The sequence below is a fragment of the Schistosoma mansoni genome, chromosome W (assembly GCF_000237925.1).
Source record: "Schistosoma mansoni strain Puerto Rico chromosome W, complete genome".
In the NCBI taxonomy this organism is placed as follows: Eukaryota; Metazoa; Platyhelminthes; class Trematoda; order Strigeidida; family Schistosomatidae; genus Schistosoma; species Schistosoma mansoni.
Genome location: NC_031502.1, coordinates 32,399,021 through 32,416,569, shown reverse-complemented (window position 1 = coordinate 32,416,569; position 17,549 = coordinate 32,399,021). Strand labels below are relative to the sequence as shown.

The following is a 17,549-nucleotide window of genomic DNA, read 5'->3' as shown; positions in this document are numbered from 1 at the left end:
TGACTGGATTGTACGATGTTGATTCCTTGAGGAAGCGTATGCTACTCAAAGCTCGTAGATGCACCATACAAACACTCAATCTTATTTCTGCACGGTTAGCTTCTAATTTTGGATCATAAAATAAAAGTGGATAGTTGTGACTCAGATGATATTATTTTATCTCCTTTCAAAGGATTACTGACTAAAATGTATTCATGAGTAATCTTGTTCACATTGTTTTTTTGCGACATATTCAAAGTATCAGTTTTCCTGTACCGTTTACAGTAGCAAAGGCATCCTGGTTTTCCCGTTACTGTATCATTATCGTTAAATATATCCTAATAATACATTTATGCATTATATTACAGATTTTAGCTGTATTTGTCTATCTATGATTAAGACAGCTCATAGCGTTTCCAATCTACATTCTACTTTGGAATTGAGTCCATGTGTGATTAAACGTACACAAAGTTCTCATTTCGTGCAGGTTAGTTACTAGATATCTACTTTCGTTGTTTTCGATTCATATTGCAGTGGAAACATTTGTTTCTGTTTTGATATCACTATATTTGTTCATTCAGAGTTGGAATCACTTTGGCTACTGTCCTAAACCGTTTAATATTTCCGGGACACTAAATTTTGGAGTCAGCGCATAAAAATGCGCTTTTTCTACTTTACGTTTAACTCCCCATTGTAGTCCTTGAATCGTTTATTAAGATTTATATCGTAGAACTTTTAGTCCAAGAGTCCGGCATAGGACTTAAATGTTGTCCCTAGTTCCTTCAGTAATTCAAAGAACCCATAAAAATGTAATAATATGTTAGTTAATTAAAATACCTGTGGCTTTCTCATTTGGAAGCAGTCTTGAGGTAGCCTACCTAAAATTATGATCTGTACTAGAAGTAAAAAGCGTCTTATCCTTCCAGAGTGAATTGAAAGTATACCTTGTATTCTGATGATGAAATTAAGTGGAGTAACATCCAACCTCCGAACAATGACATTTAAAATACATATATTTAGTTTACCACCATTACATTAGTGAGGCGGCACTGTATTATAAATAATAAGCCAAAAACAGTAACGATTACATAGATAGGTTGGACTGTCGCCTTATAGTAACAATATGTGGTGCACAGTGAGGCTTTCGCAACATTATCATTCGGCGAGACTGTAGTTTATGGACGAATCAATCAGATTTGCGATAACGTCTTGAATTTTGGTGCAAAATTATTCATTCATTTGGCTAAATAAAGTTTTGGTATTATAACTGATGTCAGTTCGTAATGAAGATTCTAAATCTAATTCCTAACCCTAACTATCAACTGTAAATAATAATCCTAATTCCTCACACTGGTTTATAATCCTCATTTAGCCGTAGTATGTAGGTGGGTATTCTCAAGGTCTTTTTAGCATCGGTCAAAGGTCATCCATAAATTATAGTCTCACCGATCATTCTATCGAAACACGAAAAATTACAAGTGTTCGTAAAGTTGGGACACTTCAGAGTCATAAAGTCAAAGAAAACTAGCAAGCGAAAGGAAGAAAAGTGGAGTGACAATAATAATGTCTGCAGTTATAAGAAAATAAAAGAATAAAGACCTTATGCACAAATGAGACCAGAAAATGTAGGATTGAGAATAGCAGTTTAAGTGTATGTTGGCTACTGTAGGAGCTTTTAAGTCATCAAATCGCCGAAAGCCTACACCTTTTTCACGACTCAGACTTCACCGACTACTGCAATGTTTCAGTGTCAGTATTTTTTCCAATCAAGTCTAATGATAGGAACGATAAAGCAAAGAGATAGGTCATTGGGAACTTTGCCTGGAATCTTTTAGTTGTAACTCCCGTGAGTTCAATAAAGCCAAGACTTACACTGTCACCAATGCATGGTCCAGAAGAAGCAACGATCGTATACAGTAATATATGCGATATTACGAAGATTAAACCTTTGAAAGTATATATAGTCAAATACACAAAAAATCACAACTATATGTATAAATTTATAAAGTTTGTCCTTTATAATTATCAATGAGGTGTGGCATTATATTTTCTTGATCTAACGTTTGGTAGTTTGTATAACTTGACGTAATATGTATTGTAAGATGAGTCACAATTTCGGGCGTGACTGATATATGCATTTGAGTTGACATAGTCTCGCCTTTAATCACTAATAAACAAGTGAAAATCATAGATATCAGTTGTAGTTTTTGGTCTACATTATTGGAAGTAACAACTCATAGTAAGAAACACTACAAAAAATAAGTCCCATTTGTCTATCACGAGAAAGTAACATTCATAGAAATCTAGACGAAATTATTAAATATGGACAACTATATTAGACCACCGCCCAATCTGTTTCTGAATATTGTATTATTGTATTATTGTGTAGGCTTCCTAGTGATGATCTGGAATGTAATTTTTATTTATGGTTTGGCATTTTAAGTGGCATGACTCGAAGTCTATCTCAATAGCCGAAATCCATTTTTATTGTTATTGTCTGCCTTGTGTCCCTCGAGATTGTTTGTGCATAATGTCTTTATTCTCCTACTTTCCCACAATTACTAGGATTATCATCAGTATTCTGTCTTTTTGTTTCTTTGCGTTATTTTTCCGTTATCATATTGATATGGGACATGGTAACATGTGCCTAAAATTTTTTCTGCTGTTCTGTGTCTGTCTCTCTGTTTCTATAGTGTATTCCTCTTCGAGACATGCTTTAATACTACGAGTAAATGATTCAGCTCTGCCGTGAAGGGTATTAACTACATCCCTAACGCATCGTCACTTCTAAATTCGTTCTTAGTGCGGTTTATGTGTTAACTATAACCTTTTCAGTCTGTAGTATATTACGACCATTTTCGTTACTGATATTGAATTGTTTAGTAGCACACACTTATCACTTCTAATGCTTTGTAAAATAATGTTTTTAAATTTAAGTTGCTTCCCAATTTCAGAGTTCAGGAATCTAAGATTTATTGTTTAAAGTTAATTTTACACGGTACTCGACCCAACAATCTTTGTTTTTTGGATGATATTCACCTTGAAATCCTGTTTTATTGATCACTGGCATTTAATATAGGACAATAAAAATTAACCATGTTGATACCAGTTCATTAACCTGTTTGTACGTGTCTATGTAGATTCATTGTTTTCTTTTAATTTGATGTTCATACAATATTTTTAAAACAATTCTTATGGTTTTTTTTAAATTCTCAGATACTTGACGAATCTATGTGTGTTGTTCGTGAAGATCTCACGGAATGGTTACAACATTATTTATTTTCAACTGCTAATGCATGCCCTATAGAAGCACATTATCTACTTTGTCGTTTAGCATCAGGTCTGTGGCTTTCTAGACTAGCTTATAAATTACATTATTCGATTTTGGAATCAGGTCATCAAATTGCACCAAAATCAAAAGCCTTATCAAAATCAACACATAATAGTAATAATAATAATGGTCGTTCATATGAATTTCTAAGAGGTGCAGTATCCAATCGTGACTTAAAAAATCTTACTCCGATTTCATTACCATCATTTCCTTCTACATTGACTGATTGTGCTAAACTACCACTTGGTCCGTCAGATCTCTGTTCTTTTTCACCACAACCTACTAGTTATAAACATAACTCAAATATGTCAAAATGTAATATAGATTTTCCTAAAGAAAATATCTCATTAAAATCTCGAGTTGCTGATCGTTGGATAGCTCGTGATAATGTTAGTGCGTTTATCAAATGGTGTAAAGATTTGGGTGTACCAGAAACAATATTATTTGAAACAAATGGATTAAGTAAGTTTATTAATTCATATACAATTATGTATGCTTAAATTAAGGAAAAATATTTACTTCCAATAGTTTAATAGAATAAAAGAAATATCATACTTAATACTACTTGGTAAATCTAACGGAGCCCTGAAATAAACTTTAATAGTAGTTACAAGACATCAATAACTTCAGAGCTAGGTTTGTGAGAAAGTAACATGAACCATAGAAAACTATTGAATGATTGAGTAGCAACGTAAAGCTGTTTTGTCCTAATTTAGGACTACAAAACTTTGGATGATTGTTTTAAATCAAAGGTTGGATCTTTCAACGAGTGCTTATCCCCAATCGTGTGCAGTTTTGAATCCCAACCAGTTAAGTCTCTTCATGATGAGGAATATCTTCCAATCAGTCGACTGGTAGGTTCTGGGTTCGAATCTCGCGAGGCGAGGTCGTGGATGCGCACTGCTGAGGAGTCCCACAATAGGACGAAACGGCCGTCCAGTGCTTCCAGGTTTTCCCTGGTGGCCTAGCTTCAATTGACTCACGCTTTCAACTTATTCAAATGTTAAGTTTTTCTTAGAAAAGAATTTTCACTTTAATAACAGAGTAAATTATGTAGTTAATCATTTTGAAAGTGAGAATAAATAACCCTGTCAGTTAAACTGAATGATATTATCAAAGTGTGACAACTTGTACCTCTTGACTCAGAATTCCTTTCCATATAATGACTTCAATATATTTGTTTGCATAATAAGACCACATATTGTTTATACTTTATCAGTTGTTGTAGTATACATTATCGGTTATTTTGAATGTGTTTGTTTGTCTTTCACTATCTTTCCAATAGTAATATTTTACTAGCATCAAAGTTGTTTATCATTAAATTTTCGTATCTTTATTACTCACCATGATTACTCAGAGTATTGATCAAATACAGGATTGACCCTCATTGATCGATTTACTATAAATAACGTTATAAATTTTGAGTTAGTGAATTATTTGATTATTTTAAACTGGTTTACACGATATTAAAGTGAATTCACTGACATGATGTTTGTTTCTTTTATTGAAAATGCAACGCCTTTCCATACTTATTGTTCGTGTTAGGTTTTGGCCATGATTGTCCTTGTGTAGGTAACCATTCAGTCAGACTATTGTTTACTGTTGAAATCATGAACCGGTCTGAATTAGACTACTATTGGACATCTGGAAGTATTGAACTGCCTTTTCATTCTAGTATAGGAATCCCCAACAGTGCACATCCACGATCCAATACTAGGACGAAACACCCGTCCCCATAGATTCGATCGTTGGTGCGATAAAAGTGTAGTCTTATGTAAGCAACTGTGAGGTCTTCTCCAACTCAGCGAACGAAACCTCACCAAATTATCCATCTAAATTACAAATGTTTCCCACCATCTCAACTTTGAAGTCAATGTGAAGTCTTTTGAGAACAAGGTTAGTAAACCGTCACTGAATAAAACAATCTTACACATGCCTTTTTATTATCTATCACAATATTACAACAGAGGCTAGGATTGATCATACCAGTATGTGTAAAACCAATGGATTAAGTCAATGATTATTTGTCTAACTAGTGTGAGTTTTCCTTATAATGTCGTCGAAATGATGAATATTGATAGTTGTAAACTGTCATTACTTCTCATTTTTATTGGTTGCTTGAATCCGTACATTGATGTTTAGGACTGAAACTGCTAACCAACTTCCATCTTTTCTTATAATGCTTGTGACCTAAGGCAACATCGAGGCGATCCACACAGCGTGCAGTCCTGAACATCTATGAGAAGATTCAACCAACCAATACAAATGTCACAGTGATCTTGAGTGTTGTTAGAGGTATGTGGGCGGTTATCGATTCCTGGTTGCCCACACCGTGGAACAGTTCTTCTGGAGGTACCTGAAAAGGAAAATGGATTAGAAGTGGTCTTAGTGACCTGAGAGCGTGACCACAGCGCCTAAGAGACAACTGCTTGAGGTCGGTCACACACGACCATTTTGTGGGTAATTTTTGTGTTACCTCCGTGATTGTTGGGACCTTACCATTGGAGACGGATATCCGTGGGATAAGGCGAGGTGTGCATTTTTAGGGTCGACCTTTTCTAACCCCACCCCTCCTTGTGGGAAGGTAGCATCGCTGTTATGCTGGTTGTCTGAAGGAAACACCTTACTGCTATCACACCTCTGTACAGTCAGCAGTACGACTTCGCCTTCGGACCTTGGGCTTGCTGCTTTTAGTCTTACAGCTCTTCAACCGACCTGCCTGGCATGGTAGGACCTTGAGGAACGATTGTTCCAGCCAGTATAGCTTTATTGGTTCATCACGATAGGCAAGCCCGGCCACTACGTCAAGGTCGCAGCAACGGTCGCGCCAATACAAATGAATTAAACTTCACCTCATTGCACAATCTAGTGGCTATCTGGACTCAGTAGCTAAATGGACGACGTGATGACACTTAGAGCGGAGGGTACTGCTTCCGAGTCCCAGGGTGAACATCAACTTTGAGCCCCAGTTTCATCCAGCTGACGAATACCAAATAGGACGAAACGCGCGTCCTGGGTTCCATTGCTAGCTACCATCCATCTCTGCTTTTTGTTACTTTTCATTTAGAATAGTTTTGCAAATTATTGTTGCTGGATTATTAGTTTTTGATAAAATGATCAGAATAGTCTTAATTAGAAATAAATATTTTTACTATTCAACAACATAAATCATGTGACGATATTCATAAGCTTGTGAAGTCTATTCTTTAAAGTATAAAGTAGGTGTATAAAAGCAGTCTGTACTTTACATTACTGTTAGTTTTCTGCTTTTTTTTCAAAAGCTTAGTTGCTTTACACATATTTATCAGTTAACGTGATATCAGAATAATCGAAGGAAACTTGTATACTACTACTATTGTCTGCCTTTTTTATCACTCAACAGACAAATAGAGAATATGCTCTAACTAACTACTAGCTAATCATAGTTCGTTGTTATCATCACTTAGCTAATACATGGATTTTACTGGTTTGATTAAATTCAGGTAAAGCGGTTTCATATGGAGTAAGTAGTTCAGTTGATATTCAGTCATTGAAACATTGACTAGGTAGGACCCAATCTTCGATATTTAAAGTCAGTTAGCTTGATTATTTTTTATACCATGAATATAATTTGCAGCCCAATTTCATTAATTTCTACCTGAATAATAAGTTTCATATTGAGAGGGTGTTAGGTATATCCTTTTTAAGAAAAATTCGTCGATGATTATGTTTTGTAGGAAACCGAAACATTTACGTACTGTATAACGATGAAAATTCCATTTTATTGATATCAAGAACCTATTTAAGTTAGACTACCATTTATAACCTGGAAGCATTGAATGACCGTTTCATGAACGCTAACTTCTGAGGAGTCTCACACTAGAACGAAACGGCCGTTTAGTACTTTGGAGTTCCCAATCGTTGTTCAGCTTAGATCTTTTAGTGATATCAGTATACTGTTATGTAAAGTATGTCTTACTCTCACTAATGTTACTCTTATTTACATTCCTTCGTTATTCAACTTGACAATCTTATCTTACTATGTATGTTAATATGATGTGACAACTTGAGACGACATACATTTGTACTAGATTCTGCATTGATTACAATCAATTGATGTATACTAGTAGATAGTTAATAATTAAATGAAATTGAACTAAAATGATGAACTAAAAGTTCTTTTTGATTAAGGAGAATTATATAAGGATGAAATTGATTTAAAAAATAAATCACATGATAGATATAACTTTAAGTAGGTTGCTTTTAAGTAAATTCTATTTCAATAAAAATTATTTCATATACTACTACATTGATGAACTCTATAAAGATTATGATTAATTGTATATCATATAAAATAAGACAAGGACATCACTTACATATTTCTATTACTAACCTATTAATTATGCCCGTTGTTTGAGAAGAATTCAAAATATTACTTAACTATTAAATCTATAAAGAACCTATAAAGAAAAGCTCAATCCAATAGTTAGTTATCTCAAGTGTAGAAACACTAAGGAACATCCGTTTGAGATATATATTTTGAGGTGTATGTATAATGTCATATCTCCTACTCTTTTTTTAATGCTATGTTCGTGATTAAGTCATCATTTGGAATATGATTATATATGTAATTTCATGTTACTAAATGTGATTATTTTTATACTTCATCGTTGAATAGTTATATATTCAATGATTGACACAAGATAGATTTCGAGATATAACTAGTTTGCTACTGATTTTTGTTAATAGGTGGTACTACTTAATGACTATCTAAGGATATTAATTGTATTGTCATATAATGGTAATAGTAATAATAGCAATACACCTCCTCAAAATTAAATCTTTAATTCTGATATATTTAGTAGTGATACATAGACTCATTGCATAGAGTACTCGTTGTCTATGCTTTATATTCTATTATAATTACATGTAATTTACCTTCATACCACATGCATTCACATACTTAACAACTGAGTGTTTTTTTTTTGTATGAGAAGTGCTAACTAAACCACATTGCTTTTTTTTCCGTTTGGAACATTCACAAATGTTACGCATTAAATGTTCAGTCTTATTTTCACATTAACATTATCATATGATCTTAATAAACCAGATAATAGGGTGGTATTAACTAAACATTTAAAACGCAAAATTTTAATTGTTGTATACTTTAGTAAACTAAGCAATTTTCACAATCAACTATCATAATTCACAATAATAAACACAATTAGTTATACCGGTAACTAAGTGAAGAGACTAATATTTTGTCATTTCTGTATGCAACAGATTTAAATTAATGTACACAGTATTGTCATATACAACAAAATCAGTAGATTGATTAAGTGTTATTTTACAATTGAAGTAAATGACGGAAGAAAATTGTAAATTTTCATCAATTTAATGGTGTATTCACATCATAAGTTGGTGTTTAAACAATTCAAACGATATGTGTCAATGGTTTCTACCGGAAAAAATTTAATTTTGATTTTTTTTATTCTTTTCAAAATGCTTTTTTCTCACATCTTAATTAACGTATGCTTATTTGCCTACACCCATTGATTTCTGGCAAACTTTCTTCAAAACAAAAAAGCTAATTAGGATGAAAATAGCGATGTTTATTGTTTCTGTGAGAAGTAACTTAAATATTATGATAAGGTTTATAGGAGGTATATTTCATTTTGGATAGTTCACAAGTAATAAGAAAAAGTATTTTCCTGACGTCGTCATACAACGAATAGGACATGGAAACTAGATGAAAATTTTACTTGTGTTGTAGATTCTATCAGAAAGACAATTTATTCAAAACTCATTGCTTTATTCTTTGTTCAAAGTAAATTCTGAACTAAATCGTTTCAGTTGTGACGCATATGACGCATTCTTATGTCGTGCAAATGTTTAAAAACTTAGGGAAAAATTCGTTTCAGGTCATCACATCACGAAGTTATTTCTGGAGATTCTTCGTGTGAATATTGTAAAAAAGAAGAATATAAGATTTAGTCTATAAGTATTTATGATCAAAATAAAATATGTGCTTCCTTAGAATTAGTCCTTGATTCGAAAGTAATCTACTTTAAGATTGAAAAAAATCGATTGTACAGCTGCTAAATACCCATTAGTATATAAAAGCGTTATATACATTCAGAGTTCCATTGTTTTTGTAGTAACATATCCTTGATTTCGGCTGTTCATTTACTCGATAGCTAGTAAGCGGTATCGGAATTTCAAGGTGACTCGTGCTACATTTCAAAAATTGTGCACTTGTCAAATCAAACTTCTCTTTATTATGATCAATTCATTAAATTCGAAGAATACTACTACCATTAATTTTATTCCATTAATTTGCTTCACTTTTAATGTTTCTTCATCCAATAATATTTTTGTCTTTAGTGAATAAGACCGAGGAGAAAAATGTTTTGCTTACCCTAATGGAGGTTGCACGTATTGCAAGTCGTTACGGTCTCACTGATCTACCGTACTTAGTTCGTATGGAACGTGAAATCGATGAGTTAGAAGCAAAGCATTCACAAGATCAAAGTGACATAAATCATTTGTATCATGATAATAATAATAATATAAATAATTTTACTACTCATGCGGTGATTAATTTGGAAAGAATTGATAATCAAAAAGTGGATAATTGTAAATCTATTTCTAACTTGGAAATAACTGTAAATAAACGAAAGGTAAAATCTCAGAAATCTTCGAAGTTCAACACGATTTCCGATGATAATCACATGGATAAAAATTCTGTAAGTTTAAATTTTTAAAACATTTTATGCAGTGTTGTAATTCATTTAACAAGTTAGTTCAGGTTTACCTACTTATCTTTGATCTGTACTATATGAGCACTTATGAAACCATCCGACTGTTTAAACCTGCTTAGGTAGACAGTGCTCTGAATTTGTGACCTGTTGTGATCTATTATTCTAAACATTTAATCACTTGCCAAATAATTCGTGAGGATGCTGTCGAAATCCTAAAATCGGATTTGTTGTTAACGTTTTCTTAAGCTTTGATAAACAGAAGAATAAAGTATGGTGTAATTTTATTTTGTAAATAAACTGATTATTATCTTTGGAATAATACATTAAGTATCCACTGACTACCTTGATGCGTGATGATGGTTGATGTAGGCGTGCATTGGAAGCTAGGGGTGGCTAAACCGAAACATGATATCAGTCCATGAAGTCACTGATAATTGAACCGAGCCATGTCAATAAGTGTGGGCTACCTGGTTGGGATCAGCGTGACTATCGTATCCAGTGGTTAGAGATTTTGCATGACCTGGCTCAAAATAGTTTACAATGACGCAGGTGCGTTCATTATTTTTCTCCTTTCAAATCCTAAGCCTCTTAATTCCTCATGATTTTTTTACTTCGCTATTTTGTATTTTCTCAAATAGTATATTTGATGCCCAATCCCTTCTGTTACAACTAATACTGTTACTACCTTTTCTACTCTGGGATTTCCTGATGATTTCATCATCATCCCATGTATTTCTGCTTGTCGGCTTTAATGCTTTTCTTCACTTGCATGTTTGCTTCTGAGTAGTCTGCTTGTGTCTTGAATTTCTCTGCTCGTGTTCGACTGTTGTTAATCGCTATTTTCTTGTTCTTCCTTTCTTCAATCTTGTCCAGGGTTCCCATAGAGATCCATTCCTTATTGCGATGCTTCTTGCGACACAGAACCTCTTGAATAGTTGAATTTAATTCTTCTTTGATCCCCTTCCAGTTGTCCTCCATCATAGTTTCTTGTTCTTCAGCATATCCTGTAATGCTTGGTACCTGTTGTTGAGAGTTATCGTGAATTGGTTGAGTTTGTTAGTATCTTGAAGGAAGATTGTATTGAACCATTGTACTGCTGTTTCCCCATCTGTCCAATGTTTCTTTAGCTTCAGTTTCATCTTGGCCACAACCAGGTAGATGGTGATCTGAAGCTATGTCAGCTCCTCTCCTTGTTCTCACGTCTTCCATTGTCCTTCGGGATTTTTCGTTGATACAAATATGATCTACCTGGTTCTCTATGGTGTGATCCAAGGAGACTCATGTAGGTTTGTGTGAGAATATTGTGCAGCCTATAACCAATTTGTTAAATGCACACAGATTTGCAAATCTCTCCTCATTTTCATTTCTCTCTCCCAGTCCATGTCGTCCAATTATATCTTCATATCCTATGTTGTCTATTCCGACTTTGGCGTTTAGATCTCCCATCAGGATGGTGAGGTCCTTTCTTGGGCACTTCGCTGTGTTTGATTGCAGACTCTCATAGAATTGATCTTTATCGTCGTCTTTGATTTCATTTGTGGGTGCATAACATTGAATGACATTCATTGTGATCCCCTCCTTCTTTGTTTTGATTGATGCTTTGATAATTCTGGATACGTAAGATTCCCATCCTGTAAGTGCATTTCGTGCTTCTTTGGGCAGCATAAGATCAACTCCCTGAGTATGTGGAGCATTTTCCTCCTCGTGACCGGGGTACAGTATCATCTCTCCTATAGCTAGCCTTTGTTGTCCAGCTTGGGTCCAATAGGCTTCGCTGACTCTGAGTACTGCCAATTTGTATCTCTTCGCTTCCGTTGGTATTTGACTGATCTTCCCGGTCTTTCACATTGTTCGGACATTCCATGTACCTATAAAAATTGCTTTTCTGGTTGATAGAAGGAGCATAGACCACGTGACTTCCGAAAAATCTCGGCTTTCATCATGAGGCGTCATAATTCTTCAACTTGCAGGGCAGAGTTCAATTGGTTTAATTTGTTTAATCTGGTTGGCATTTTTTCAGCAAGATTTTTTTCTTTGGGGGCGTTGCCGACCCCATGCCCAAACCTCTTCCTTTATCTAGGCTTGCGACCGCCAGTAACTCCAGAAGAGCTACAGGTGGAGTTAATAATATTGTCACTGGCGTAAAATTTAGGCCGTTTCCGGCTGATGAGAAGAAACCTTGAAATATAATGAATTCATATTATTCTACAAAATCTTTTTTTTACTATTCAAATTTTTATCGAAAGATCCAAATGTATGACTTATTACATACTTGAAGATTTTGTTTGATTTCTTTTCGTTTAAAAATTGATTTGCATACAATATAAACACTAAAATAAAATCTTTTGAAGTCAGGTTTAATAATCTTTCTATTAGAATGATTTACTTTTGATTCTTCTATCATTTTAAACAAAAAATTAACTTATAATTAACGTTTTCTTATCTTAATTAGTTTAATTAGATGTACTCAATGAAATTATTCAATATCATGTGTGTGTTTGTTAGTAGAAAATTTATCATAATAATAGGTTGTACGATTTGATCTGAAAATTGTATTTTAAGTATTTAATAATTGACTATAAAATGAAGTAGTTAACAACCATCAGCTGTTCATTCTGTTAACAGTTAATGCAATACATGTTTACAATGTAGTATACTTTGTACTAGTAACCAATACGTACATCAAGTAGTAGTGTTAGTTCAACTGCATATCTTATGAGTTTATTAGAAAACTGGACGTATGCTGCATCTTGTTATTGAATCTCTTCTATATAGTATTATATCTCTTTTTTTCTTCTATTTCGCACATCACATAAGAGTAAAATCATAGTACAAAAATCTTTGAATTACTTATATTAGCAATCACTTAATTTACCGTGATTTTTAACCGATTGTAAATTGTCATGCAGCAGTAATTCATCTTGATGTATTTAAAAGTTAACCTTTTTGTCCGTAAGTTAATTTATTTTTATTTAAACATATAAATATTGGTACCATTGGGCACCAGGCATACATGCGCCGCACAAATCTCATTCGATTTGTGTGAGGCCCGTGATACTGCCCCAAACTGAAGCTGGTGGTTTTCTTAGGGGGCCACATCCGGAGCCTTTGACCTAAAGATCTGATTCACAAGGCAGTGTAGCATCGTGAGAAGATGCAGTCCCATGGTAGCCGGTGACCAACAGTTGATTCATACGCCATTTGTTCCCTCAGGATAGTGGAGCCCATGTGCACCACTGGTTTGGAATCAGAGTTTTCCAACTCCCCTAGATGGACTTTCTGTTTCCACCAACCCGGTTAAAGCGCCGGACATTCGTTTTCGTCCTCTCAGTTTCGTAAACAACAGTAATGCCACTGTGAGAAGGCAGTGAGTAGGACTTCCCTGACAGAGGCTATACATTCGCGTGGCCATGTGAGAGCATTTCGTGAGGGAGAGCGGACTCTGCCCACTCTCGGCCGTATCAGGGCATTTGGGGGCGTCCATAAGTTAAACCTGATATTGAAATTTATAATATTTATGTTAACTATTAACTTGAATTTATTTTTGTTAAATTACTAACTAAACTAATATATCATATGATATTATAATTTATAAAAAGGTTCTCCCAAGTCATAATATATGGGCGTTTTTATTTTCTTCTTGTCATCCATAAATTATTATTCCACCATTTTACATATAAAAAATATAAATTAGGCGTTTTTATACAGTACGACAAATTATTGGGGAATTTTTTTTCTTAAAAATGTTTTTTTAATATTTCGGCTATTGTGTCTTTAGGCGTGAATTTTTCGCAGTATTATGTATCATCGGTACTCATTATACCCTGAATATTCATGTAAGGGATGTACTTATTAATTTCCTATTTATTGAGAATCGAAACTTATATATTGTATACTTTTGTATTTTTCGGTAATTCGTTTGTTAGAAACCCGAAGTTCAACGAAGGAACCTCTACTGTACAGATTTATTATCAAGCTGTACAGTCATATACGCATTAATTCTACGAGGATATATAAATAATGAATAAATATGATGTAACTTATCATGCTAAATTATTTAGCGTTAATAAATGTCTTGTAAAGTTAGGAATGAATATGGACGGTGTAAATTAATTAAAATCTTTACTGTTTCCATGTTTTTAATATTGGTCTAACTTAGATCGATTAATGATTTCAGTAAAATGTTTTGGTAACAGTAATTAAAAGTATCAGATGAGTTAATTAAAATGAAGTGACATCGGAATTAATTCTGAATAAAATCATGTTGACATAAGAAATATTTTTTTAAAAAAAGAGACGGATATTTTCAAATGTGAAACTACTAAAGTGAAATCATAATAATAGTTTAAGGGTACTGTAAAGACAACGATTAGGCGTACTTCTTTTGTACATATGGTTTAGGCTTTATTTCGTTGATATCAAGAGCTTCTACTGTTTTAAGGAGTTGAATATGAAGAAGTCTTGAAGGATTTGAACAAATTAATTGATTATTATTGGTTTATGTAAGTTAATAAATTACTTAATTTGAAGAGAGTATTTAGATTGTGCTTTCAAAATAAGAAACAAATACACCTAGTCATCTATTACGTTTCACTTAAATGTTTGATGTCGATAATAGTTTGCTACCTTACACAATGCACTACACAATGATTTTTTCGTTCGTCAATATTCTTGTCTTGTTAAAACGAATAGGAAGTGAGTTAAAATAATGTAGCAGCAAGAATAATGACAAATACTAAGCATGGAGAAAATGACTCTAAAAGATAAAAAGAAAAGGTATGAAGGAGGAGTAAGATAAAGAATAAATCCAACTACTCCGTTGTGACTGATACCGAACTATATCATCCCACTGATCATGATTATCACTCGGACCCAAACTAGGTAGCTCGCATCTATCAGCACAACTCAGACCAACAGTCAATGACTTCATGAACTGATGCCATGAATTGGTTTGATCACCTATAGCTCTCTTCCAATTACAATACATACACTGGCAAATATCACCCGTCTTGGTAAGTAGTAGTTTGGAATTCCAAAATCATCTATACTTTGACTGTTTACTGTGTTTAAAGTTTTACTGACTAATTTCTCTTTTTCTTGTTTTCTCGATATCTGTTCAGAATAATTTTAATACAGTTCTAATTGATTCACAGTCTGAAAATCAATTTATGGACAATAAAAATAGTGATAATTCTGTACAAACATCTACTGATAATCGAGACATTTCTTGTGATAGTAGTGTATCATTATTATCAAATCATTGTTCACAAAATGATACTCCAAATACTACTACTACTACAATGTATACTAACTCACATTCGACAAATACACACGATGTATATAATAAGAATCAATGTGATCTTTGTCGAAATGGTTCTTCTCAAGTTGATAATCCGATTAGTAATAATCAGAACTCTACTTGTCATCATCATGCAGTATTTGAAACAAACAACCCAGACAATCGAAATTCCGCTAAACGTTCAAGAGCTTTGAATAGCTCTCTCATATCTTTGGAAGATAATAACAATGATCCGAGCAAGGTAGTTACAGATCAATTTGTACAACAACAGGTAAGTGTATACACGTTTTAGATTATTGATGGACCTTTTTCACTTTTACGAAAGTTGGTATGCATAAATCTTATTATCCTTTGATTGTTGTAAGTCACTCGGAATTATTTTATTGCTCAATTGTATACAGTGTTGTGTAATTGTATTGTTCATTACCAGTAATATAAAAAAGCATGTACACAAAACATGATTCTCACACTATTGGTAGATCTTTTCTATTGTTTTTGTTAATTGTGTTGGTGTCACTTTACTGAATATGAGTATAGTTTACATTTATTCTAGGGTACTATTTTTTTCTTTGAATCTATGTTTCTTTATAATTCTAATGTGTTTCACCTTAAGTTTTCTAGTTTCATAAGTTGTAAATGACAGTTGTGTACTTTCATTGTTTATATCCTGATCATCTTATGTCTTTATTGAAAAGACTTTTTTGGGTGGGCTTTGTTTTTTTCCATTGATTAATCGCCATCATGGATATCGGTCATCTTTTACATTCTTAACTGAAAACGACATAAAATCAAAATCATCCAATACATCCGTGTAAGTTACAAGCTTTTCTAGTTTACATTATAGACTGATCCTAGTTAGACAACAATTGACAACTGTGAAGCATTAAAATAAGTATAGGATCTCTCAGTAGTGTACATCCACTACCCCACTGACGGGTAAACATAGGACACTTGGATATCACTGTGAGCACTTAACTTTAGAACAATAAGTCGGAATCCAATGATTTACATGCTTAACTTCGATTAATATGCGATATTGCGCAACCATCGTCCAATAGTACTTTTAGGTAACTGACTCACACCCGACATGGTTGACTTCCATTAGTCACAGCTTCTCCTTAGCACTCTGGGAATCGCCTCTCAAAATAAATTACTAATTAGCACATGAGTCCCATACTAGGATGAAGCAGCTGTCTAGTGTTTCTTGGTTTTCGATTTTCGTCTAATTATGGTCTGTCTGTGATGTAAACTATAAAGCTGAATACCCCACATACTATTTATAAATTCTTATTACTATTTGTGAATTTGTTAAATGTGATTTCTTCTAGAAGAAGAATTGTAAATTCCCAGTTTATCCTGTAATGGTAACATTTGTATGCCTTTTTTATGCCTCACACACTACATCATTCTGACTTTCCTTCATCTAAAACAGATGGTACTCGTTATTTGCCACTAATCTATGATGATAATATGTATATCATCCAAGTTTTAGGATAATTCCAACTAAGATTAATTCAATTTTTGTTGACCTTTCTATAAATCTAGTCTTGAATAAAATTTGTACATTACGTTATTTTTTTTGGTAAGTATTCACAGTTATCTATCTATTAGTAGTACTATTCATACTATTACAAATATTCACTAAACTGATTGTTGTCAGTTATGATTAATATACTAAACTGTTGTCCAGTTATACCATCATTCTATATCTCAATAATGAGAAAATTACATTTGAATGAAATTTTATTATCTTTAGGGTTAGAATCATGGGGTTTGTTGTTGTGTTTTTCTTCTCTTTCATATATGCCTATTTGACATTTTCAAGCTTACACTGTATATGAGTCTAATTAATGGCAATCCAAATGAAATATGCGATAAATAGGCTTGTTAATCAGTTCTAAATTGTAAATATTAGAGTAATGAGTACTAATTTTTATTCATTCTGATTGTTGTATTTTGTGTGTCTGAAAAATTCTACATATTTAAAGTGAATCTATCGGTTTCAGTTGTTAATTTTTCAATTGTTGTCTTCACAATTTATTATTATTGTTATTTATAAATGCCAAATCAATCTGTTAATCATAGTATATGGGAAATAAGGAAGCAAATCATTAATGGAAAACATTTGAAAGGACCTAAATTATATATCATGTATATAAGTTTATCGCTTAATGGTAATATTTATTACATATCAATAGTA

At 33.2% G+C, this 17,549-nt stretch overlaps 1 protein-coding gene across 1 annotated transcript in view; it reads left to right on the top strand.

Moving 5' to 3' along the window:
- Positions 1–370: 370 nt before the first annotated feature.
- The window catches only part of Smp_131990 (growth arrest-specific 2-related), a gene marked incomplete at both ends in the record, with an annotated part of 29,608 nt that continues 12,429 nt past the window's right edge, over positions 371–17,549 (top strand). Inside the window, 4 exons of the mRNA XM_018789405.1 lie at positions 371–466; positions 3,196–3,772; positions 9,674–9,820; positions 15,187–15,620. Coding sequence (XP_018654852.1) covers positions 371–466; positions 3,196–3,772; positions 9,674–9,820; positions 15,187–15,620 — 1,254 coding nt within the window. The remainder of the gene's footprint in view (positions 467–3,195; positions 3,773–9,673; positions 9,821–15,186; positions 15,621–17,549) is intronic.